Below are 25274 nucleotides of genomic sequence, written 5' to 3'. Positions count from 1 at the left end.
TGACTTCCCCATCAAGGAATACACTACACCCATTCTTGTCAAGGGTTCACAGAAGTGGGTTGGGGGCCGAAGCAGCTAGAGTCATTTTTCACTTCCTCTCGGGCCAGCCTCTGGGCAGAGGGGCAGCCTGACGAGAGACGGAGCAGGAGAAGCCACTAGGACTCGGAGGGCATTTTATTGTCCCTCAGAGCCCCATCCCTAGGCCATGGCATGAGCACCCATGGCCTCAGCCCGCACTCCCCGAATGGGCGGCCCATAGTTCCTTCCCATGGGAAGGCCAGCTCACTTCTGCTTTTGCCTTTATGGGAACAAGTCACAGCTGCAGCTGGGCCCCTGCTCCATCCTAAGTCTGCTGTGCCCAGGGGCGTGGGCATCTTCCGGCCCACTCCCAGGGCCCCTGGGGCCCAGCTTGCTTGGGGGTCTCAGGCTGCCGTTGGCTCCACTTCGGCCCCTGGCTGCCAGGCGCTGGTGCCACTTCGCCAAAGCCTGAAGTCGGGAAGGGAGGGAGCTGTATGCCTCTGTCTCCGGCTCCCCCACCAGGTCCGTGATGTATGTACCAAAGTCACAGCTGTGCCCAGCCCCCCGCAGTCTCCCTGAGGGTGGCTGAGGCCCCTCTCCCTCCCCAGGCCAAATGCACAGGCTCAGAATAGATTTGACTTTGGCCTGAGAAAGTGTGTTCAGAGCAGGGGCAAAGAAGGGAGGGTCCCTCTGGGGACCGGCCCTACAAGAGTAAGCATGAGCGGCAGCTGTGGGCATAGGCTAGGCCTTGTTACCAAGCTGAGTGGCGGGGGTGGGACTGGATTGGGCACATGGCCCACGGCGAAATCAAGGGTTCAAAACTCTTTTCTGTGGCCAGACAGATACCTCCGGAAATGAAGGGGTCCCGGGATGTGATAAGGAGCCCTGGTGGCCCAGTGGTTAAGTGCTAGGCTGTTAACTGAAAGGTTCAGTGGTTTGAACCCGCCAGCTGCTCCATGGAAGAAAGATATGGCAGTCTGCTTCCGTAAAGATTACAGCCTTGGAAGCCCTATGGGGCAGTTCTACTCTGTCCTGTAGGGTCACGATGAGTCAATTGACTTGATGCCAACAGGTTGGGGTGTGGCGAGCCTGGAGGGCCCCAGCTCAGAAATGTCCCCAGCTCAGAAATGTCCCCATGTGTCACTGGAATGGTTGACGGGGTGAAGTGGAGTGAGGGCTGCACCACCTGTTACCTGGGAAAGGATGCAGCTGTTTTCTTGTTGCAGGAATCGCTGAGCCACCCACAATTGCAGGACCCGCCGCCGCCATGTCCCCCAGGCCCATCTCAGGTGCCACTGTCTGAACTACGAAGACAGTGAGCAGAGAAAGGCCAGGGCTGCGCGCACCACAGCCTCCCATACCTGGGCTCCCTGGCTGATCCCAGCCCTCTGTGGGTGGGGGGAGGAGACATCATCTAAAGAATATGTTAACAATGCAGATTCCTGGGCCTGACCCCCAGGTTTCAGACGTAGTGGGTCCACAGACTTGAATTTGAGAAACGCTCTTTTCTAGTTAGGGTTGAGAAGTGGCTGGAACAGGGAGATGAGCCCCTGGGCTCTGAGATCTCTTGGTTGGGGGGTACCTTACTCACCAGGGTCCGTGCCAGCTGCTGTGCCCCATGAGCATCTCCCCAGTGCTGCCATGCGGCTGCCAGGCGCCTGGCCTTCTGGGAGCCCTGGAACTGGTGAAGCAGTGCCTCAAGGTGCCAGTGCTGCAGGCTCATCCTGTGGGGAGAGGCCCCCGGGTGTGCCCTGAGCATCATGACCCCTCAAGAGCAGGGAAGAGCTGCAGAGCCACTGGCCTGGGCCTGCTTCAGCAGATTCTGTAGGAGTGAGCACTGGCCAGGGGGAGCCCAGCTCGGGCCCTGCTCAGGCGAGCCTGCGCACACCACCCCCATGCCCTGAACCTCCATACCTGCACACCTCTACCGCCGCCCCCCACGCCCGTGCACAGCTGCCCTCACCCAGACCCCCCACACCCACACACAACTACTCTCACCCAGACCCCCCATGCTCACCCACAGCTATCTTCCCCCAGCCCCGCTCCCCACCCAGTGCCTGTGTACAGCTGCCCTTACCCCAGCCTCCTCTGATAGGCCTCTCCAGTTCCTTTGAGGGTTCTGCTCTCAGGGCTACAGTCTCCACCTGGTCCTGTAGGGGGCCTGCTGGGTGTTGTCCAGAGAGGCAGGCCTTGGGCCCCGTGGTAGTGGACAGGCCACTGCAGCCAGAGCTGGAAAGCGTGGTGGAGGGGAGGCCAGCAGGGGGCAAGGGGCCACTTGAGGTCCTGCTCTCTGTCGCCTGGAAAGGGGAGTTAAGTCATAGAGGTTAACTCATCATTCAGGCTGGCAAATCCTCCCTTAGTATGAACATTCAGAAGGCAAGTGCCATGATGAGGGTGACCAACAAGCAGCTGCTTGGGACTGCTCCTGTGTGGAGTGGTAACCCAAAGAGATGACGGGCAGGGAAGGAGAAAACTTCTCAATCTGGCTGAAATAGCCAAGAGGAGGAAATGGGTGGGGAAGACACAGAACAAATATAAGACAGGTTCACCAAGGAGGCCCTTGGGGGCTGGGGACCACCTGCCCCCTGCACTTCAGACCTTGTCCCCAGGGGAATGGTTTTCTTACCCTGAGCCCGGGGCGTTCCTTGCTGCTCCCTGTGGCTACTGAGGTGGTGGTGCTGTGCTGTTCCAGGCAGTCCGAGCCCTGGGGCCTGTGTCCAGCAGCTGTGGGTCTGAGGGAACAGCCAGAGAGGAAAACTGGAACTGATGGGCTGGATGCCCTGAGCCAGGGTGACCTGGCGGAATTCCCTTCCTGGCCTTCCTCTGATTGCTAGCAGGACCTCCTCCTCCTGTGTGTAGAAATGGGGTGGTTCACATCGCATCACACTCTCCATGTACCCCAGGCTCCTCCAGACTGAGAAGGTGCCACAGAGCATGGCCGGCAGTACACACCTTGTCTCTTCCCATTCTCCCACAGGGCTCCCACTCCATAAGAGCTGGCTCTGTGCTAGGCACTGGGCTAAGCACTTTCCATGTGACCCTGTGAGGTGGGGATCACTGTCCCCACAGCGTGGAAGTGGTCCGACACCAGAGCCTGAGCGTCCATCTACGACTGGTCAGACCAGGCGTCTTTAAGGGGACTCCGTGTCATGAGATGGCATCACACCTCTGGGTGGCACCTGGCTGGGCATTTGCATTCAGATGGTACAAAGGAGGGGGCCCAGAATTAGGAACCCTAGTTACCATTTCCTGCATTTACTTTTATTCCCTATAAGCCTCACTTTCGCCATCAATAAAATGGGATCCCTGCCTTACTTTGCTTACAGGGATGGAATGAAAGAAATAATAAAAATCCTCTGAAAGTAAAACTGCCCTATAAACGTATCTAGAAGTAAAATACCCTGAGATCCCAGAATCTACTGTGGCCACGGCCCCACATGTGTGAATTCTGCAAATAACCAAAGCTAGTCTCTTTGGATACCATTAAAAAAAAATAACACTTTAAGACTGACAGTTGGCCTCATCTCCGGAGGTGCGTGGTGGGGGGACGGTGCTGGCAGCGGCCTGGAAACAGATGTCCCGGTCCTACTACCAGTACCTGCTCATGAGAACGCTCTACATGCAGGGGCCCTGGGAACGGGCTGTGTCCAGTTCTATGCCGGTTCCCATCGTGGGGACGGATGGCGCTGCACAGGGGTGTGTCTTCACGCCACAGCACATCATGGCTGTGTTGCCACGACTTTGAGATTGTGCAGCCACCAAAACGTGACCAGGATCCAGAGGTTCCTTAGGGAGGACTCACCCTCCAAAGTTGGAATGAGACTTCAGCAGCTGTCCTAAGAAACTACTAGATGCCAACATAACCAACCTTATGAAACAACCTCAGAAAATTCATGAGTAGGGAAATAATCCTGACTCCTGTGTCGTGTTCTTTAATTTTAAAAGAGACTCGTGCAGTTTTTGTCTGTTTTAGCAGTGCAGTCACTCGTACTTTGATAGCAGTGTTTTCTTAACCTTTGTGACTGTTTCAGTATTACCTCGTGGAAGCTTTTATTAATGTAACTTTGAATACATTTTAATTGCTTTCTGTTTTTAAAATCCGAAGTCATTAATTGGCTTTACTGTTCTGGCTACTGTATGGTATACACCTCAGCCTGGATCTATTTCTACACTTGACCAAAGTTTTGTATGAAAAAATACAGGATTTGGGGTGGGGGGAGAGAGGAGAGAGGCTATTTTACTGCGCACTACTGACAGAAGACCAGTCTGTAAGTTTGAACTCAGGAGTACAGTTTTACCTACGGAGGCTCCCCTCTATTTAACAGCTTTTGCTTTTAAACTATTAAAACATTTAAGAGTGTGACAGTGAAAAACAGATCCCACTAAAGTTAAAGGAACATTTCACCTTAAAAAAAAAAAAATACACTTTAATCTTTGTCCTTAAAATCTTTCTAAAATCTATTATACACTTCCTGGCATTCTCAAAGGAGTCCCGATGGTGCAGTGGTTAAGTGCTCGGCTGCTAATCCTAAAATCGGTGGTTCGAAACCACCAGCCACTCTGTGGGAGAAAGATGTGGCAGTCTGCTTCCGTAAAGATTACAGCCTTGGAAACCTCACGGGGGCAGTTCTACTCTGTCCTATAGGGTCGCTATGAGTTGGAATTGACTCAGTGGGTTTGGTTTTGGTTTTGGCATTCTCAAACAGACTTCTTGGCGAGGCAGATCATCTTGGGAACATTTCTGTAGGAATGCTGCAGTGTGGGGTTGACCTACAGGGCTGCCAGTAACTGGGGCTCCGTGTCCCTCAATGACCTGTCCCCAAGCTGCCATGCAATGTCAGTTCTTGAGCCTGGTTTTCATTGTTGCTGCTGCTTCCCTCCTACTAGGCCATCAAGCTCCTATCGCTGTTTTTGCAGGTGTCAGAACTAACCGCCTCTCGTCTGGAAAGGAAATTGGCAGTTATCTTTCAGTAGATAAATTTATGGGAGAGAATTTTTTTCTTTGTATTTTTTTATTTTTCTGTAACGAGTGTGTTTCATTTTTCCAACAAGAAAAAAAAAAACTTAAAAAAATAGCTACTGTCCGTGTGTCCCTATTTCAACCCTAAATGGCACTGTGATGTGTAAAGAGTTCAAGTGTCTGTCTCCTGTTAGACTGTGATCTGTCGCGATCATCTTTGCAGCCAGGCCCCGTGGCACACGGTGCTCAGTAAATGTTTGTGATGAATCACACCCTGGAGTTGGCTGGTGGCCAGTCTGGAGACTGCCCATAGGCCAGAGGTTGCTGTTTTACTGGAACCGGTAGGGACGGTGCCAACGAGGAACAAGCTGATTCTAAGGCCAGTGGCACACGTTCATTTTTGGACCTCCCACCCCACCTGCCATCAAGCACGGTATTTTCAATCACCTGATATGCATGCTAAAGTTGGACAGACGATGAAAAAGGAAGACAGAAAAATTGATATATTTGAATTGTGGTGTTGGAAAAGAATATCGAATATGGACTGTCAGAAGGATGAATAAATCTGACATGGAAGAAGTACAATCAGAATGCTCCTTAGAAGCGAGGAACCAACTTGACCACACCTAAAAACACCACCACCACCCCATCTGGACCCCACTTCACCTGTTTCCACCAGGCAGGGGAGTCCATCAGCAGTAGGAGCTGCACTCTGCTGGCCAGCCTCAGGCAATGCGTGAGGTCAGCTCCGGGCCTGGGGTGGACAGTGCTGGTCTCCTCCACCTCAGCCCGTACTTCTTGCCGCACTCTGAGCAGCGCTGTCTGCCACTGGGCCCAGTGGGTCCGCAGGAGGAGCCCGAGCCCACCCTGCTGGAGCTGGGCAAAAGCAGCTCGCTGGACCCAGGACTGGGCTGCTGCCTGAGCCCAGGCCTCTAGGACCCTGGGGGGAGAGAGAGGAGCCAAACCTGAGACCATGAGAGCCACCCACGTATGAGCCCTGTCAGGAGCCCTCCACAGCCCTCACCAATGCCCTGGCATGACAGGGACCTGTGGGCAAAGTGTCAGGCCTGTGCCCCTCATCCCCTATCCTTCTTCTGGAGAAATCGGGTTAAAATGGACATGAAGACTAGCCTGCAAGGGTGGAATATCACACAACAGGGAAAAGCATCCTGTTTAAGGGATAGAGAGAGGGTTGTCCTGCCAACTATGTTTTGCCTCTGCTTCCATCACCAGAGCGCCTGTACTGAGCACTTGCTGTGCACCTGGCCCAGCTGAGTGATTTCATATGTAGTCTCTAGTCCCCCCAGCCACCCTACAAGGCAGGGCTGTTGTCTTCCTTTGACAGAGATTTGCCCAAGGAGGGTCACCCAGCTAGAAAGTGGTGGAGCTGGGATTTGACCCTAGGACTAGCTGTAATGACCAGAATCACCTCTCCCTACCTCCCGGAGCCTCTGCCCTGCCTCTCAGCCAAGAACACCCTCCATCCCTGCTAAAAACAGAGCTCAAAGCCCAGTGGGGGCTGCCCAAGGCCCTGGGGCACTCACTGGGCACTCAGTTTTCGGGCAGCATGGGCTCTGCTGACCTGGCACAGGCGGGACTCACGAACCCACCATGTCCAGCACAGGGCCACCCCTGCCTGGGCCTGGGCCAGGGATCTCTCTTCTGCCTGCTGGTGGGCCTTATGGCACAGGCCCGGGGCCCAGCTCCATGCCTCCAAGGCCTGCTGGGCCTGGACCCGCCTCAGCTGCTTGCATGCCCGGCCCTGCTGAATGTCCCTGCTCCAGCAGGTGATGGCATCCCAGGCCATGTGCTGCTCCTGGGCCTGGGCTGCTGCCACTAGGGCTCCCTGCCATGCAGCAAATGCATTCTTCAGTGCCCTTCTCTTCCGGCCATCCTGGAAGGCTTGGCGCCGGGCCCAGAGCATTCCAGCCTCTCTCACAAGTCCATGCCAGGCCTGGAAGTGGCTGCAAAACAGGAGCGGGAGGAGGGTCCAGCTGGATCTTGGAGGTTAGGCAGACTCACAATTACCCACTTACACCCTTGAATCACCCACCAAGCACCATAGGTTATACACAGTTTTGCATACACAACCCTGGGCCTAAAATGTGCTGACCAATGGGTAACAGGTGAAGGCACTGGCTTTTGTTTAGGGGCCCAATGCACAGAGTCCCTGTCTTGGAACCCCGGGCTCAGGGGGCAGGTGTTGCCAATGTGAGGGGTGCAGGGACCCAGGTAGTGGTGGGTTCAAATCCCAGTTCTGCCAGGGGAGCAGCCGTGTCCTGCCTCCCCTCACATGGCCACTCTGAGGCAGGCGGTCAGTCCCTCACTCCCTGATGGCTCAATAAAATGCCCATGCAGTTCAGATGTGAGAACACAGGTGTCAGTCACTCTGTGGTCAGGGATCCCCTGCCCTAATGGGGTCACCGTGAACATGTGCAGATCTGTTGCTGAACTGTGTACAGACATAGTACGTGCCCTCTACGTTTAAAACACGCATTGATGAACTATATACATGCTTTGCTGAAGCATCTCTATTTAAATTAAGATTTCACACTTTTCCTTCAGCAACTGTGCTGACTGCACCAGCAACTACAATAACACGCGGCTTTGGAACACGTGCTACCGTGGATGCTGGAGGAGTTGGTGCAGCCCATCTTAATTGTACCCTCTGGAGTCCCTGGGTGGTACAAATGGCTAATGCACTCGGCTGCTAACCAAAAGGTTAGAGGTTCGAGTCCACCCAAAGCAACCTCGGAAGAAAGGCCTGATAATCTACTTCTGAAAAATCAGCCTTTGAAAACCCTATGGAGCACAGCTCTGCTCTGAGACACATGGGGTCCCCAGGAGTTGGAGTCAACTCAGTGGCAATTGGTCATTTTTTAAAATTCTATCTTCTGGAACCACAGGATTTACCTGGCCAGGAGGGGGAGTCCTGGGGCTGGTCGGGGCCATAGGTTGTGGTTGGGGGTTTGCCATCTCCCCCACAAAGCAGAGGTTGGTGGCCACGGCCCTGCGTCTCCAGGCTAAGGTCTTCTTTCATGACTCCCCTTTCCCAGGTCCCAGACCTCCAGGCTGAACTACCTCCAGAGGTGCAGAGGTGACCCAGCTCCCCATTGTCCCTGGACTCTCTCCCTGCTTTTCCTGGTGGAGATGACCCTCACCTGGCTTGCCATTTCCCACCTTCCCACCCCCAGGCCCACCCACCTCTGCAGTAGGAGTTTCTCTGGCCTGGTCACCATGTGTCTCCGCCGAGCTGCTGCCTGCTGCCAGCCCCAGAACACGGCCCTCCGTAGGCCCTGGAGACGAACCTGGGCCCACACCCGGTACTTTTCCTGTAGGATTTGCTGCCCTGTGACCAGAGAGACACTGGAGTGCCACTGGGTACTCCACCCCGGCCCTTGTTGACCCATCCCTTTGGACTCTGTCCAAGTGGGAACAGCGGAGGCCACCCTAACTGTCCGAGGTAAGATGCTTCCGTTACAGGTGTATTACTGGTGACCAGGCCAATCCAGCTCATGTTAATGTTAGCTGTCATTGAGTTGATTCCAACTCAAGGTGACCACATGTGTGCAGAGTAGAACTGTTCCATAGGGTTTTTATGGCTGTAACCTTTTGGAAGCAGATTGCCAACCCTTTCTTCCGAGGTGCCACTGGCTGGGTTCAAACTGCCAACCTTTTGGCTCGTAGTCAAGTGCTTAACAATTTGCACCACCCAGGGACTCAAATCTAGAATTTTTCTATTTGTTTAAATTTCTTGATGATGTTTAGGAATCAGGAGAATTCACATAAAAATCAGATTTACTAGCTTTTCTTTAAAGAAAGTTTTTAAAAACTAGAAGATTTGCCCACACTGGGCCAGCATTCCCCCTGGGCAACAATTGGGCTGGAGAAGCAGCTATACTGGTGGACAGGACAGGAGCTTTCTAGAACAACCAAGTCTTCACCTGCGGACCCACTGATACCATGTATTGGTGCAGCAGGCCGCTTCTAACACGGTCCCCAATGTCCCCCACATCCTGTGTCCATGCTCTTGTGTAATGCCCTCCCCTTGAGTAAGGGCTGAACTTTATTGACCTGTTTCTAACACAATATGGCAGAAGCGATGGGATGTCAGTTCTGAGATTACGACATAAAAAGACTGGCTCTAGCTTGGGTGCACTCCCTTGCTTTCTCTTGGATCCCTCCCCTGGGAGAAACCAGCTCCCAGGTCATGAGGAAGCCCTGTGGAGAGACTGACATGGCACAACAAGGTCTGCCAAGCTTGGAAGTGGATGTTCCCCTACCCCCACCCTGCTGAGCTTTCGGATGAGACTGCATCCCTGGTCATGGACTTGACTGCATCCTCATGGGATATCCTGAGACAGAGGCACCAAGCTAAGCCATACTTGGATTTCTGACCCACAGAAACTGTGAGATGATAAATGTTTGTGGTTTTAAGCCATCACATTTTGTGGTAATTTGTATGCAGTGATAGATAACTAATACAATTGGTCTGAGCGGTCCCTCAGATTGTTCCCCTGACTTAGCTGAATTCAAACTGAGGTGCAAAGAGAACAGCTTTCTTTTTGCTCTGAGGCTAGGACCCCCAAAGCAAGCTGTCTGGGAGCCAGCCCTCCTCTTTTCCTTGGTTATGTCTCTCTGGCCTGTCCAACAAGCTACTGCTCAGGTAGCTCAGCACACCTAGTCCTTCCCACCTCCCTACCCAGGCTGAAGCCATTCCCACTGCCTCAATTACCCTTTCCACTGCTCTGCCTACTGAGCTGTCCTCTTCACTTCCTCCTGGGGGACCTTCCCTGACAGTCTGCTGGGCTCTACGGGCTCCATGACACTGCCCACCCCTCCTTTCAGCTCGGAGCTCAGACCAGTGATTCCTGAGGGCCAGGCAAGGATGACGAGGATGAAGATGCTGCTGGTGGTGGTGATGATAACCTCCTAGAGCTGGATTCTGAGCCAAGCACTTTCCATGAATTGTCTTGTAGACCCCACAACCACTCTATACTACTACTATCCCCATTTTATAGATGAGTAAGTTGAAGAGAAGTTTTGAAAGGGCAGCTTGAGAAGACAAAGTAAAATATTATAATGAAACATGCAAAGACCTGGAGTTAGAAAACCAAAAAGGAAGAACATGCTTGGCATTTCTCAAGCTGAAAGAACTGAAGAAAAAATTCAAGCCCCAAGTTGCAATACTGAAGGATTCTATGAGCAAAATATTGAACAATGGAGGAAGCATCAAAAGCAGATGGAAGGAATACACAGAGTCAAGGTATCAAAAAGAATTGGTTGATAGCATATGATCTAGAACTGATGGTACTGAAGGAAGAAGTCCAAGCTGCACTGAAGACATTGGTGAAAAAAAGGCTCCAGGAATTGATGGAATATCAACTGAGATGTTTCAACAAACGGATGCAGCACTGGAGGTGCTCACTCATCTATGCCAAGAAATCTGGAAGACAGCACCCTGGCCAACCAATTGAAGAGATCCGTATTTGTGCCCATTCCAAAGAAAGTGATCCAAGAGAATGTGGAAATTATCGAACAATATCATTAATATCACAGTGAAGTAAAATTTTGCTGAAGATCGTTCAAAAGCACTTGGCAACAGTACATCAACAGGGAGCTGCCAGAAATTCAAGCCAGATTCAGAAGAGGTCATGAATCAAGAGATATCACTGCTGATGTCAGATAGGTCTTGGCTGAAAGTAGAGAATACCAGAAAGATGTTTACCTGTGTTTTATTGACTGTGCAAAGCATTCAACTGTGTGGATCATAACAAATTATGGATAACATTGTGAAGAATGGGAATTCCAGAACACTTAATTGTGCTCATGTAGAACCTGTACATAGACCAAGAGGCAGTCGTTTGAACACAGCAAGGGGATACTGCGTGATTTAAAATCAGGAAAGTTGTACACCACGGCTGCATTCTTTCTCCATACTTATTCAATCTGCATGTGACGCAAATAATCCAAGAAGCTGGACTAGATGAAGAATGTGGCATTACGATTGGAGGAAGACTCATAAACAACCTGCGTTATGCAGATGACACAACCTTCCTTGCTTAAAGTGAAGAGGACTTGAACCACTTACTGATGAAGATCAAAGACCACACCCTTCAGTATGGACTACACCTCAACATAAAGAAAACAAACATTTTCACAACTGGACCAATAAGCAACATCATGATAAATAGAGAAAACATTGAGGTTGTCAAGGATTTCATTTTACTTGGATCCACAATCAATACCCATGGAAGCAGCAGTCAAGAAATCAAAAGATAACATTGCATTGGGCAAATCTGCTGCAAAAGACCTCTTTAAAGTGTTAAAAAGCAAAGATGTCACTTTGAGAACTCAGGGGCGTCTGACCGAAGCCATGATATTTTCATTCTCCTTCTGTGCATTCGAAAGCTGGACAATGAATTAGGAAGACTGAAGAAGAATTGACGCCTTTGAATTACAGTGGTGGCAAAGAATATTGAATAAACTGCCAGAAGAACGAAAAAGTGCTTCTTGGAAGAAGTGCTCTTTGGAAGCAAGGATGGCGAGACTTCGTCTCACGTATTTTGGACATGTTATCAGGAGGGACCAGTCCCTGGAGAAGGATATCATGCTTGGTAAAGTATAGGGTCAGTGAAAAAGAGGAAGACTCTCAACAAGATGGACTGACACAGTGGCTGCAACAATGGGCTCAAACATAAGAACAATTGTGAAGATGGTGCAGGAACGGGCACTGTTTCATTCTGTTGTACATGGGGTAGCTATGAGTTGGAACCGACTCAACAGCACCTAACAACAAGCTGAGATGTGGAGGAGTGAAGTAGCTTGTTTAAGGTCCACATAGCCAGAGAGTGAAGAGCAAGGACAGTAGCCTATACCCCTAAGTCTGTCTGGCTCTGCCACCCATCCTGAGTGTGCCCCTGTGGGGGGTCCTATCAATGGACTCTGTGCTGGAGGAAATAGAACCCTGGGTCTCCCTGATGGACCCTGGCCCTTCCCTCACCAGTGGTAGCCTCGACCCAGTCCCTGACTCACTCTGCCAGCAGGAGTGCCAGCGGCGCAGGGCATCTTGTGCCAGTCCCCGGCCCCGGTCCTGGGCCCACTGCTCCACTGCCCACCACTCTGCCAGCCGCTGCCGCCACAGGCTCAGTACCGCCCTGCAGCTCCGGGCCCAGGCCCAGTGGGCTGCCAGCTCTCTCCAAGCCCTTTGGGCCGTAGTCCAGTGGCTCCAGCTGAGGAGGACGCTGGGGAAGGTAGTGTCCACCCTGACGATGGTCACTGCCACCCTGGCAGCCCCAGCCCCACTTCCCCTTCCCAGCACTAGGAGAGGCTTGGGTGACTCTTCTCCCTGTTTCCATCATGGGGGAGAATGGTTGCTGGGGGCTAGAGGGATTGAATGCCTCTCTGAGGGTCACAGTGACAAGTGGTGGGGATAGGACGGGGTCCAGGTTCCCAGTGCTCAGCCACTGGTGGTAACTACTCTGGACTATTTGCCAGGCTCCGTGCTTGGGGATGCATGTGCCCCTACTTCAATAATGCTCCATTGGAGTGAATACTATCTCTACCCCATTTTACAGATGAGGCAATAGAGGCACAGAGAGGTTAAGCAACACCCAGTGTGAGCAAAGCTGGGATTAGAACCCAGGCAGAGCGACTCTTAAGCACTGTGCTATGAGTGAATAAATGAACAAACCACAGCTGGGAAATCTCCAAGAGAAGTGATTACCACACAAAGTGCCCCCCCTCCCCCCACTTTGGTAGGCAGGGTAGGAGGGTGGATGGAATTCAGAGGAGCTGAGTCTGGGGGCTGAGCTTGGCTGGGCATGAGGAGGCCTCCTGGGATGCAGGGCATGAGGGGGCCTCCTGGGATGCAGGGCCCAAATGGATGCTGCTATGAAGGTCAAGGGCGGATGGAGAGAAGGGGCTGGGAAAGCCACAGTAAACCCACAGAGTGGCGGTCTGCGGGGCTGGCCCTTCCTGGGGAGAGGTCCCTACCGCCTCTGGAGGGTGCGCTGGTACCGATACGCTGTGCTCCGGGCCTGCTTGGCCCGCACCTGCCAGGGCAGGAGGCTCTGCTTCTGCTGCCACTGCCCAGCTGGCCGAAGAAAGGTCGCCTGGAGGATCTCCAGGAGGGCGGGGTCCCTGGGAGGCTGGGGAGGAGGGGTGGAGTCCTGGGACCCCCGTCCCTAACCCCATCTTCTCCACCTGCCTGCCCCTGCCTGCCCCAGCCCACCCCACCCCCGAGCCCCTCACCCTCTCTAGGGAACCACAGGGTGAGCTGCAGCCCAGTGAGGTCTTCCCTTCCGGGACACTGTCCAGTGACTCTGGGGCCGAGGTGGTCCTGGCGTTGCTGGATGGGGTACAGGGACCCCAAGCCCTCGAGCGCCATTGGTGCAGGATGTGCTGCAGGGTCCGCTGCCGCAGGCCCTGGAGGAAGAAGCTACAGGAAGGGGCAGGTGAGTGGGCCCCAGCCTCACCTCCGGATGGGTTTGAGGGCCACCAAGCAGGGCAACCCCCACACTGGCCCCTGTGAGAAGGCTGAGCTGAAAGGGTGCTTGCCATGTACACCCTCTGCCCCACTGACTCTCTAACTGGCTTCTCACTGGAATCACTGGGAACTTTGAGAAATACTGATGCCCACTGGGCCCCACCTCCAGGGATTCTGATTTGATGGGTGTGGCCTGGGCGTGGGGACCTTTCCAGAGCACCCCAGGCGACTCCAGTGAGCAGCCAAGGCAGATCCATCTTGCTACTCTCTGGGGTAGGAGTGGTGACCACATAGCGATGAGGGGGAGAACTAGGCCCCAGACCCAGGGATCCCCAACTCCAGAGCCCACACACATAACTACACCAGTAATTTTGCCTCTGCTCCGTTGTAAAGACAGGGAAACTGAGGCTTGGGGAGGGCCATTTCCTTAAACTCTCACGGTGACCCAGCAGCAGACCTGAGATCCAACCATTCATCTCAGGCTAGCAGGGTAGCCCGAGTGTGCCTGATGCCCCAAGGCCAGAGGATGGACTAGGGGCTTGCATTCTGAAGGCTCACAGAGAACTGAGTCCCCCTAGGGGCCCAGGGTGCACTGAGAGAGACCAAGGGTCCAAGTGGACCAAGTGGGTGTGGGGACTGTGGATGCCAGGTGTGTGGCTTTCAAGGACAGACTGCTGGCTTATGTTCCTCCTGGCATCCCATCAGGGAAGCGCCTTCCACCTTACCCACAACCACCAACCTGGGGTCGGGGTCTCAGCAATGGCCCTTTTGTGTAAAGGCAGCGCCATGATCTTCCTACAGGGCCCCTTCATGCTCCTGATTCACAGTGGGATTTACAGCAAGCTGCTCCACCCCTCTGAGCCTCAATTCCTCTAATATTTGTATAATGAGGCAGATAAGGGTACGAGCTCTGCCCATGGCTCCTTCACTCCTTCATTTGCAGTACCTATCCCAGGCCTGCAGCATGCCAGGCACCTGCTGGATGCTGGGGAGCCAATGGTGAGCAGACAGACAGGGCTCCTGCTACCAGGGAGCTCCGTCTAGAGGGGGTGATGGGCAGGGGCTGTTCCAGATACTGGGGAGGGGAGGCCTTCACGTCAGGTCCCAGTCCCCTTGGCAGAGCTCTGTGCCTGTGTCCCCACAGTCCCACAGCCCTCAATGGCTCTCTGCCCAGTCATCATCTGCAGGCCACCTCCCTAGGCCCTGTGCCTCTGCCGATCCTGTGCTAGGGACATGTGGAGGAGCAGGATGTGGCCCGTGCCCCCCGGGGCATTCCTCCCAGCGCTGAGCACTGCTCACGTCCCCACCCCATGCCGCAGGCCCAAGCCCAGGTCCCAAGCCCAGGACACCTACTCAGCCCGCTGGCGCTGGGAGAGCCGCATCCTCCAGAGCAGCAGCACCCGGTAGAGGGCCAGCCTCTGGCAGGCTTTCTGCAGGGAGCCCTGACCTCGCTCCAGGAGCAGCCCCTGGGCCTGGGCCACTGCCCGGGGGCCCTGGGCTGTGGCCACTCCAGGGGCTGGGCTGTGAAGGGCTGCAGTCCCTAAGAAGTAGGCAGAGATGAACCAGCCACACCCCTGCTGACCTCCCTCTGCCCAAAGCTGTTGGTAGCTACTGCCTCAGGCCCGCTCGTGACCTCTCGCCATCATGGGGATGATCCCATCTTCCCTCATCAGGTTGTACTTTTTTTTTTTTTGGTGAGAAGGGGCTGTTTCCCAGGAGCAGGGGCTGCTTCCCCTCCAATAAACTAGGAGCTTCCTGTGAGCAGGGACCAAATAAATCCCTTCCTGGGGGGTATGGGATAACCCAGCACTAAGCTGGGCCTCAGCAAGTCCTCGGTGGGAGGGGATGGAACCGTGTCGCTCTGGCCTAGAGGAGGTCACGATGGGGGTGAGGATGTGGCCTAGCACACCTAAGAGCTCCCTGCTCTACCACCTTCCATCACAGGAATCCATAAATCTAACAGGGCCAACTGAAGAAGGCACTTAGCTGCCACGTTCACTGGGGAGGGAGAGCCCTGGCAGGGAGGGAAAGGGGGCCCCATCTTGGTGTGGCTCCTCGGCCTGCCACTTGCTCACCTGCCTTCTGCCGGCAGAGGAACAGCTGGGTCACCTTCACCTCATCCGAGGCCCGGAGCTGCTTCATCTGCACCCACTGTCGCAGGCACGTGTTCAGGGTCCCCACCAGGCGGTCAGCTAGGTGGTTCCGGCACCGGACTCCTCTTTGCAGAAACCGCTGCCAGGCCCCAAAGCACCTGGGAGAGCCAAGGGAAAGTGCTGGTACTAATGTTAATGACCACAGGGACAGCTGTCTGTTACGTACCAGACACTGCTGAGGGCTTGGGCAAGCCACTTTACCTCTCTGAGCCTCAGTCTCCTGATCTGTGAAATGGGGCTGCTGTAAGAACAGCATGGCATGGCCCGTCAGGCTAGGACACCATCATCTCTGGGTGCTGGGGTGGCTGCGGCAGCCTCCAACCTGGTTTCCCTGCACCCACTCTCGTCCCCCTCCAGTCAGCCTCCACTTGGTAGCCAGAGTGATTTTTCTTTCAAATCTCAATCCAAAATAATTTACTTTCCTGCTAAAATCCTCCAGGGGTAGCCCGCTTGCTCTGTGATAAAATTTCAACTGCTCCCGCAGCCTACCTGGCCATACATACCTTTCAAACCTAATCCTCAACCTCTCCCTGCCTACTAGCAAGTCTCCAACTTGACTCTTTGCTGTTCCCTGCATTTCCTGTGTTCCTCTGCTTCAGGGCCTTTGCACATGTTATTCCCTCTGACTGGCAGTCTTCTCCGGACTCCTTTCAATAGTCAACTGTCCACCCTTTAGCTCCCCGATAAGCCTATGCTCTAGGTCAGCTTTCTTTGTAATAAGTTCTCATTTTGGGAACAAAATCAGCAAAATGCAGCCGGCTGACAACGCTACCAGACAAGCCACCTGGTTTCTTCAACAAATAAAAAGCAAGGGGGAAAAAAATGGGGGAAACCCGTATGTTAAAGAGACTTCAGTGACATATCAGCCAATTACAGTGTAACGAGCTCTGACAAAATCTGTATTTGTGAAACAACTGGAATTCTAATGTTGTATGCAGCTGTCGAGTTGCCCCCGACTCATGGTGACCCCATGTGTTATGGAGTAGAGCTGCTCCATAAGGTTTTCTTGGCTGTACTGTAATCTTTATGGAAGCAGATTGCCAGGCCTTTCTCCCATGGTGCTGCAGGGTGGGTTCGAACTGCCCACCTTGAGGTTAATAGCCGATCACAACCACTTGCGCCACCCAGGCTCCTTGGAAACTTGAATACAGACCAGATATTTGTTGGTATTAAAGGATATTGTTCATTTTCTTAGGTGCGATAATAGGATTGTGATTACATTTTTTAACAATTCTTATCTTTTAGAGATACATACAGAAATATTTATGGGTGAAATGATATAATGTCTGGGATTTGCCTCAAAATAATGAGGGACGGGGATGTAGTTACGGTACAGATGAAACATTCCCAGGAGGTGATTTTGTTAAAGTTAGCGACAGGTACATGGGGGATTATTACCCTGCTCTCTCTACTTTTGTGTAAGATGAAAATGGCCCATAATAAAAAGTTAACGACAAGGAAAAAACAAACTCTTCTAGACCTGTGTCCATTTCTGTCACAACACGTAACTCGGGCCTTATGCACACACTCACTTTGTGACTGCTGGTTTTTTGTTTGCTCCCCTTCCTGGCCCGGGTTCCGTGGGTTCTGTGAGGGCCCAGGGATGGAACCAAGCTTTGCTTAACCAAGTCCCAGCCCCTGGGGTGGTGTCCAGCAAGTCTTGTGTGAGGTTGTTAGGGGCTTTTGAGTTGATTTTGATTCATAGTGACTCCATGTGACACAGTAGAAATGCCCCACAGAGTTTTCTTGGCTGTGATCTTTCTGGAAGGAGGTTGCCAGGTCTTTCTCCCTGGGAGCAGCTGAGTGGGTTCCAACTGCCAACCTTCTGGTTAGCAGCTGAGCGCTTAACTGTGTGCACCACCAGGATGTCCAGGTGTTCAGTAAACAGCAGCTGTTTTCACCAGTTGCTTCTGTCCTTGTCTCTCAATACCAGGAGTCCTTGAGAGCTGACTTAAAGGGCACCTCTCTGCTGGGTCCTACATGGTGCCACAGGGAGGGGACCCCCAAGCCCCAGTACCACCCACACCCACTATGTTCCCCTACCTGCAGAGCCAGGCTCTCTGGCACTGGGTCTCCTGTGGGGCCACCCTGGCTGGGGCTGCATGCCAGGCCTGGTGAGGCCACTTCGCCCTCCGAGTCCTCGGCGGGGCCCAGGCAGCTTCTCCCTGAACTCCCGTCTCCTGCCTGGCCAGCCCCTTCTGATGGCACCACAGGAGGAAGACTGCAAGGGATGGGGGAGAGAGAGAAAACAGAGGGAGTGAGATGAGGGGAGGTTCAGGAGGGGCCACTGACACCTGGGACACCAAGTTGTGTGCTCCCTGTCTCTGGTCCTCAGTTTCCCCACGAGTGAGTGATTCCTAGTTCTAATGCTCAGATTTCTGCCTGGGCCTTTATCGTCCTCATGCTGTGTGTCCTTAAGCTGTTCACTTAAATTCTCTGTGCCTCAGTTCCCCATCAGTAAAATGGGCATGCTCCCTTGCCAAGGTCACCAGGAGGCTCAAGTGGGTTTGTATCTAGAAAGGCACCAGAATAAAGCTCAGTAAACACTGGTTCGCTCAGGACTCACTGCCCTCCCTGTTGGGGTCTCAGATCCTGTCCAGCCTGGCTCCATCTGCCCCCCAAACCCTATTTTCTCCACCATCTCACCAGCCAGCCATTGCAGTCCCTGCAGGATCTGGGCTCTCCCGTCTCTGCCATCTGGTCTCAGTCCAGGATGCGAAGGAATCGGCAGGCCTCCTTCCTCCTTCCTCAGGTTCCCTTTACTGTTAGTGAAGCTGCCATACCGAGGGAACCACACAGTCTCAACCTGCCCACCCCAGGCCGAGGCTGGTGCTGGGAGCGGGAGGTGCAGAGCCACCCTGCTCTCTTCCAGACACTTCATTTTATTCCTGATTATAAATGCCATGGTGGGAGGGGGAGAGGGTCTGCCTTTGCTTTAGTCTCTTCAATGCTATTTGAATTTTTTACAACAAACATGCAGTAAAATAACTGTTACTAAATAATTATTTTAAAATACGTTTGTTTAATTTAAAAACAAGAAAAAAATACCACATGGCTGTAGTGGAAAAACTGGGGAAATGAAAAAGAAAATAACAACCAACTTAAATCCCACTGCTCCAGAGATAAGCCCCATGCCCATTTTGGCTTTTTTTCCCCCAGGTCCATTGGTCCTTTTGCGACTCCACGGCAACTTTTTTTTTTTTTTTTTGGTCCTTTTTCAATGCGCTGTTTTATGTGGCTGAAAAAAAAACTATTCTAGATACTATTTTTTATCCTCCTTTTTAAAATTTAACATTAGCAATGACCATTTTTTCTTGCCATTAAAAATTATGCAAATACCCATAAAAACACTCCCAGAAAAAGGGATACGTGTGGGGTAAAACTTCCAATTTAATTTATATATTTCCAACTCTTTTTAATTTTGTTTTCCAAACCAAGCATGTATTGTTATTGTGGTTGGCAGTAAAACCAATAAAGATATTGAAAAGAAAAAAAAAAAAAGAACGAGGAGGAATTTTTTAAAAGTCCTCATAAACATCATATTGAATGGCAGCCAAATGGTTCACCACATGGTCAAACTTTAATTTACCTACTCACTTTTGGGCATTTAGTTGGTTTCTGAGGTTTTAAAATGATAACGCCCTGACAGCCATCTTTTTGCATATCTCTGCCCACATCTGCTTCCCCATTCTAGTGTGGGGGGAGGGGGAGACAGTGAGGCAGGAATCATGGGAGGGAAGGCCACCAGCACTGCAGGCCACCCTGGATGCTCCAGCCCACCTGCTGGTCAGGGCGGGGTCTGCAGCTGCCTTCCTTCCTGAGCGGCCTTGGCCCCAGACTCCCCCAGAGGCCGGGGACTCTGGCATTGCCTGCGTGTGGGGCTCCTGCTTCTGCTGTGCGGCCAGCTGTCTCCACTGCGTCAGGAGAGAAGGGAGAGAAGGAGGTCAGCTGCAGCCTTAACATGGCCCTGGAGTACGCACAAGGAAGGGGCAAGAGCAGGACCTAAACATTTCTGCTGGACTCCAAACCCTGTGGGAATCCTGAGACTCTCCTGTCTCCTTGAGGATGAATGAATGAATGAATGGAGAGACGGAGCCTGAGAAGCAGGGCTTTCCTTGGTCACTATGGGTCGGAATCTACTTGGCAGTGGGTTGATACATACAATGGTTCGTAATAACAAAGGAATGATACTTTGCAACACACATCAAAACATTACTAACACTGTATTATTATGTTAAAGATGTTTTAGTGTATCTGGAAGTGTTTCTTTAATGTTTTTTATGCATAGAAAGGCACACTATATGCCATATACTAACATAAATATCTGACTAACTGACGTTAGGTACAAATCGTACCTAACTGTTTCAACTTACGTACAAATTCAACTAAAGATAGACCTAGGAATGGAACTCATTCGTAATCTCGGGACTGCCTGTAAAGGCAAATGCTTGTAAGGTAGGTAGGTGCTTACTATGTTTTTTAGCCTTACAAGAACCCTATGGCATATATACCATTATTATCCCATTTTAGAGATAAGGAGATTGAGGCACAGACAGGCTGAGTAACTTGTCCAAGGTCACACAGCTAGGGAGTGGCAGGGGCAGGATGTGAACTCAGGGCAGAGCTGGTTCAGGCGTCTGAGCTCCTAACCATTGTGCAATATGGCCAGTCACTCATGAGGTGTAATCTGTGCCCTCTCAGGAGAAGGAGCCTCCTCCTCAGACACACCAGGGCTTCATCACCTCCCCTTGGCCCAACCTGGAGGCCACTGACCTCTCGGAAGCTCCGGGCCAGCAGGGTCTTCATGTGCCACCCTGACACTGCCTCAAGCCACGCCTCCCGGAGGTACAGGGCCCACCGGAGTGCCCGCAGGCCCTTTCGCAACAGCTGTCGGCGGCACAGAGCCTCTGCTGCCACAACTGTCCGCCGCTTCTGCGCCGTGTGCTGCCAGGCTCTGAAACATCTGGGCAGCAGCTGCCAGCTGGGAACAATGAGTGTTCGTCAGGAGGCGGGCCTGGCCCCCTACCCCAGTGAGCAGCTTGGGGCACCACCCACATCGCCTTTCCAGCATCTACACAGTGATGCCCCCATGCTGCAGCAGGAAGGACTAGTTGCAGACTTGAAGAACTTCCCTCTTATTCATGGCTAGTCTTGGAAATTCCAGACAAGAAAGCCCTCGGACGCTGGAGGATGCCCCATTTGACCACCAAGAGCTCAGGGCAGCCCAAGAAGTTTACAATTCCCCATGTCCCACACCCAGGTGCAGTGGCCCCCATGTCTCTGTCCTTGGGGCCCAGGGGGCTCCCCTCATCCCAGCAGGGATAATGTGGAAGAAGGAAGCTCGGTTCCCTTCCCTTTACATCCTGCCAGGGATATACCATCAAGGCCTTAGGTCAGGCCTAGTCTCCAGGCCCCAGGCAAATGGGAGAGAAGCTGTCACTATCCCCCTGTTCCTGCAGCCCATGGCCTCACCGGTCTGTCTTGGTCTCCAGGGTCACAATGTTTGGGACCTTATTCTGGAAATGCAAGAAAACACAACACAGTTCTCAGGCCAGGGAACAGGTAGGACAGACACCCTCTGCCAAGCTTGCTTGCCCAAGGCCTCCCTACCTGGGCGGGGGAAAGGGAGGACAGGGTAGAGACAGTTATTTGGAGAATCCCTGGGAGGAGGCAGCCTGGTCAGGGAGCCACCCCTGCTCCCCCGCCGCCCAGGCTGTACCTGCAGGGTGCTCCTCGCTGAGATGGTGTCTGACAGACAGGAGAAAGCCATCCTTTCTTCTTCTCCGCTGACCTGCTCCCTCAGGGCCCCCTTCCTGCCTTCCTGCCCAGGCAGGACTCCCCAGGCTGCACTGGAGAAGGTGGAAGAACAGGGCCTGGTCTCCCGGTTGCCCGCCCCTTGAGGGAAACTAGGGCTCCCCCTCTGCCCTCCATCATATGCAGGCCCTGGGGAGCAGTTCCCTCTTCTGCTTAGGGTGTAGGCAGGAAGAACCCCTTTCTCAGGGTCAAGGGGGTCCTCCATCAGTATCCCAAAAGTAGTCTTCAGTGATGCTGGCTGGCTGTTTGCCTGAGAGTCTGGGAGACTGGCCCAGGCTCCTTGTGTCTTTTCCCTGGGATTTCTGAGGCATCTCTGCCTCTCATCCCAGCAAGCAAGAGCAGGCTGGCTGGGCTGGGGCTGGTCAAGGACTGCCTGGCCACTGCTGGCCCAAGGGTCCTGCTGCTCAGGGCCCAGGGGTTCCTGGGATCCCCAGTGCCTGAGTCGGGCTGCCTTGTGCTCCAGGTGTGGCATGGAGGACAGCAACTGATGGACACCAGCATGGGATGGGGCCTGAGCCTGGCTCTGGGCAGGGAGAGCAAGGTCCTCCAGGGTGAGGGGCTCACCCACGGGCCCGGAGGTCCATCGGCCCAGGGCACACCAGGATCTGGTGGTTGGCCAAGGACGCCCATCTCGAGGGATGAAGCCTGCAGGGGGCCTGAAGTCCAGGCGGGGAGTATCTGGGGCTGGTGGCTGGGACTGCCTCAGGCTGGGTGATGGGCAAGTCAGCTGCCCGCTGCGGCAGAGTGGGGTTCCCCGTGGCAGAGTGTGGGAACTGAAGTTTTCCTGAGGTTCTGGCCAGAGGTGGGGGCTGGTTCGATTTCCACGCACGGCAAAGCTGGTCTTCCTTAGGCTCAGGTTGCTGGATGGCAAAACTCTGGGCCCTCACATGAGGCCTCCCAGCCCAGGGCTGCAGGTTGCTCTGCTGCAGGAAGGTTGAGTTGGCCCTTTGGCCAGTTGTGTCCTCCAGAGCAAGATGTGGGCTGGGGCCAGGGCTGGCCAGGTTTGTCTGGACGAGGCAGGGCTCCTGGCACAGCACTGTCCCTGGGGAGGGTGTGGCGGCAGACCCTCCCCTCCTGGCCCAATGCACGGGCACCTGCTGGCCATGCCCACTGCCCAGGCTGACACCCAGGCTCTTCAGAAATCTCCGGGGCTCTAAAGAGAGGAGAGACAGTCAGGCCCTGGGGGAGGACTCTAGAGGTCAGTGCTCAGTAGGACAGGTGAGCCTAGCCAGGTCACAGAACTGGGGCGGGAGCCAGGACTTTTGTCTCCCTGGGTGGACGAAAGGCAGCCCCCAGGGGTCCTGAGCAGAGGGGTGACATGGCTGCCTGGAGCATGGGCTGGGGGCAGGGGGCGTTTGTGCAAAGGGCAGAGGAAAGCAGAAGGCAGTCAGGAGGCTGTTGTAGGATTCCAGACGAGATAATGGTGGCCGGGACCAGGGTTGGCAGTGTGGATAGAGAGAAGGAGATAAATTCAGATTCTCTGTGGAGCACAGCCAACAGGCATGGAAGAAGGGGATGGAAACAAGAGGAGAATCAAGGATGACTCCTTGATTTCTGGCCTGAGCAACGGGGTGATGGGGAAAACAGGGGAGCAGCCAACTGGGATGAAAGCAAGACCCGCTACATGAGCAGCTGAAGGGGGCTGTTCTGGGTAAAGTGGGGGTGAGATCTAGAGCTCCTTTCTCCCTGCCGGTCCCCCCAGGCCACTCTGCAGCACGGCAGAGTCCTCGCGGGGACTGAAGGTGGCCTGGGAGGCTTAGAGCCCAGCAGGCAGAAGGAGCAGGAAAAGTTGCCACCTTTGGGGAATATAGCATCTAAGGCTCAGAGAGGTTAAGCACCTTGCTCTGTGGTCACATAGCCAGAACAGAGAAACTGGTATGTGAATCAGGATCAGAATTGTTCTTGGGCTGCTCTCTTCCTGGGCTGGGCCAGCTCCAAGGCCTTCTTGTAGCCCAGAGTGGCTAAGCAGGAGGGTCTAGAAACTCCTGGCACAGACTGACCTGTGGGCCCCCTTCCCAGCCAAGGATCTCCACCAGGCCTACCCCTGGTCCCCTTTTCCTGACCTCACTCACCCGAGGCCATGTGACCTCCCTTGAGCCCAGGCTGGGGAAGACTTTGTCCTCAGCCCAGCTGACCCTGATTGGATTATCCCTGGAATTAGCACCCCCTGGGCTGCCCCGCCTGGGAGGGGGGCTCTGGGCTAATAACTTGAAGGCAAGGGTCCAATGCTCCTGCCACCACTCCCCCAGGTCTGCTAAGCCTCTTGCCTGGCCTCAGGGGGGCCGGGGGTCTGGGGGGCACATTCTCCTTGCAGCTGGCGTTCGGCCTCAGCTCCATGTGCTCCGGGGCAGAGCCAGGGTGGTAGTGGTGGCCTTGGTACAAGGTGCTGGCCTTGGCAGAGGTCTGGCCTGTGTGATCAGATGGGGCTCTGAAGGATGAGGTCACACAGGCCAGGCCCGATCACCCCCATCCTTGGCAGCACCCCCAGCTGCCCCTCAGGCCCAGCCCCAGCTGCCCTGGCCTGGATCCCCACTGGTCAGGCCCCCCTGCAGTCTCCTCTCCCTGCCCCCCATACCTCTTCTTCGTAATTTCCTGGTATCCACCAGTGCCCACTCCATCTAGCACTGACTGCAGATCCCCAGCCCTCCCCTGTGGACCCTGCTTCCAGGCAGCCTTTCCAGGTGGGAACACCTTCTCTCCCAGCCCTTGGACCACTGGGCCCAGAGGATGGCAGGGCCTTCTCTGCTGCTGAGTTGATTTCGATTCATGGTGAGTCCATGTGTGTCAGAGTAGAACTGTACTGCATAGGATTTTCAGTGTTTGTGATCTTTTTGAAATAGTTCTTCAGGCCTTTCTCCCAAGGTGCCTCTGGGTGGACTTGAACCTCTAGCCTTTTGGTTAGCAGCCGACTGTGTTAACCATTTGCACTACTCAGGGACACCACGAGCACATAAACCAAAAAAACCAAATCTGTTGCCGTCGAGTCGATTCCGACTCATAGCGACCCTGTAGGATGAGCAGAACTGCCCCACAGGGTTTCCAAGGAGCGTCTGGTTGATTCAAACTGCTGACCTTTTGGTTAGCAGCCATAGCTCTTAACCACTATGCCACCAGGGCTTCCCATCAGCATATAAGTAGGTGCTTATTTCTCCCATCATTAGGAAATACACACAAAACAACACTCCCCCGCCCCGAACTTCCAGGTCCCTGCCGCTTTGTCGCCTCTTATTACACCCAAATTCCAAATCCTTTTCCCACCTCTTTTGACCCTACTTCAATCAGGCTTCCCATCCCTACCCCCACTACCCTCCAGTGAGCCTCCCAGAGGCTGAGTCCCACGGACCCCGGTTTTTGTGAGGCATCAGCAGCCCTGGGCACAAGTGGTCACTCTGTCCTCCTGGAAACCCTTGCTTTCCCGATTTCAGGATGCCCCCTCTCTCATTTCTCTGCTTCCTCCCTGCCCACTCCTTCCCAGTCTCCTCTGCTGGCTCCTCTTCTCTCCGGTCAGGGCTCAGCCTTGGGTGCCCCTCTTTTCTGATACACTCACTCCAGGTGATCTCAGCCAGGCTTGCGGCTTCGGACATGTTTAATGCTGCCTTTTAATGGGTGTCTCAACATTAATATGGCCCAAACGGAACTCCGGCCTGTCCCCCCAAACCAGAGCTCTCTCATCTCGGCGTCCCCCCTTCTCCATGAATGGTAGCTCCATCCTTCTGGGGGTTCAGGTCAAAACTCTGGAGCACCCCTCCCCCCGCCCCGACTCCTCTCTCTCACATCATATTCAAGCCATCAGCTGATCCCATTGACTCTACCTTCCAACCCATTGCCATCAAGTTGATTC

The 25274-nt window shown here is 53.7% G+C and overlaps 1 protein-coding gene across 1 annotated transcript; it reads right to left on the bottom strand.

The window, feature by feature from the left end:
- Positions 1–34: 34 nt before the first annotated feature.
- Positions 35–25017, bottom strand: C3H1orf167 (chromosome 3 C1orf167 homolog). The gene is given in 22 exon segments (XM_064279928.1): positions 35–486; positions 1212–1322; positions 1610–1742; positions 2096–2315; positions 2645–2750; positions 5645–5918; positions 6523–6942; positions 8183–8327; positions 12014–12222; positions 12974–13128; positions 13232–13418; positions 14820–15006; positions 15542–15717; positions 17663–17840; positions 18266–18393; positions 19400–19533; positions 20393–20600; positions 21092–21135; positions 21339–22293; positions 22295–22595; positions 23701–23841; positions 24981–25017. Coding segments are annotated over 22 exon segments (4635 nt in total). The 3' UTR covers positions 35–300.
- Between the last annotated feature and the right edge of the window lie 257 nt (positions 25018–25274).

This window comes from Loxodonta africana, chromosome 3 (assembly GCF_030014295.1).
Source record: "Loxodonta africana isolate mLoxAfr1 chromosome 3, mLoxAfr1.hap2, whole genome shotgun sequence".
In the NCBI taxonomy this organism is placed as follows: Eukaryota; Metazoa; Chordata; class Mammalia; order Proboscidea; family Elephantidae; genus Loxodonta; species Loxodonta africana.
This window is presented reverse-complemented; position numbering and strand designations above follow the sequence as displayed.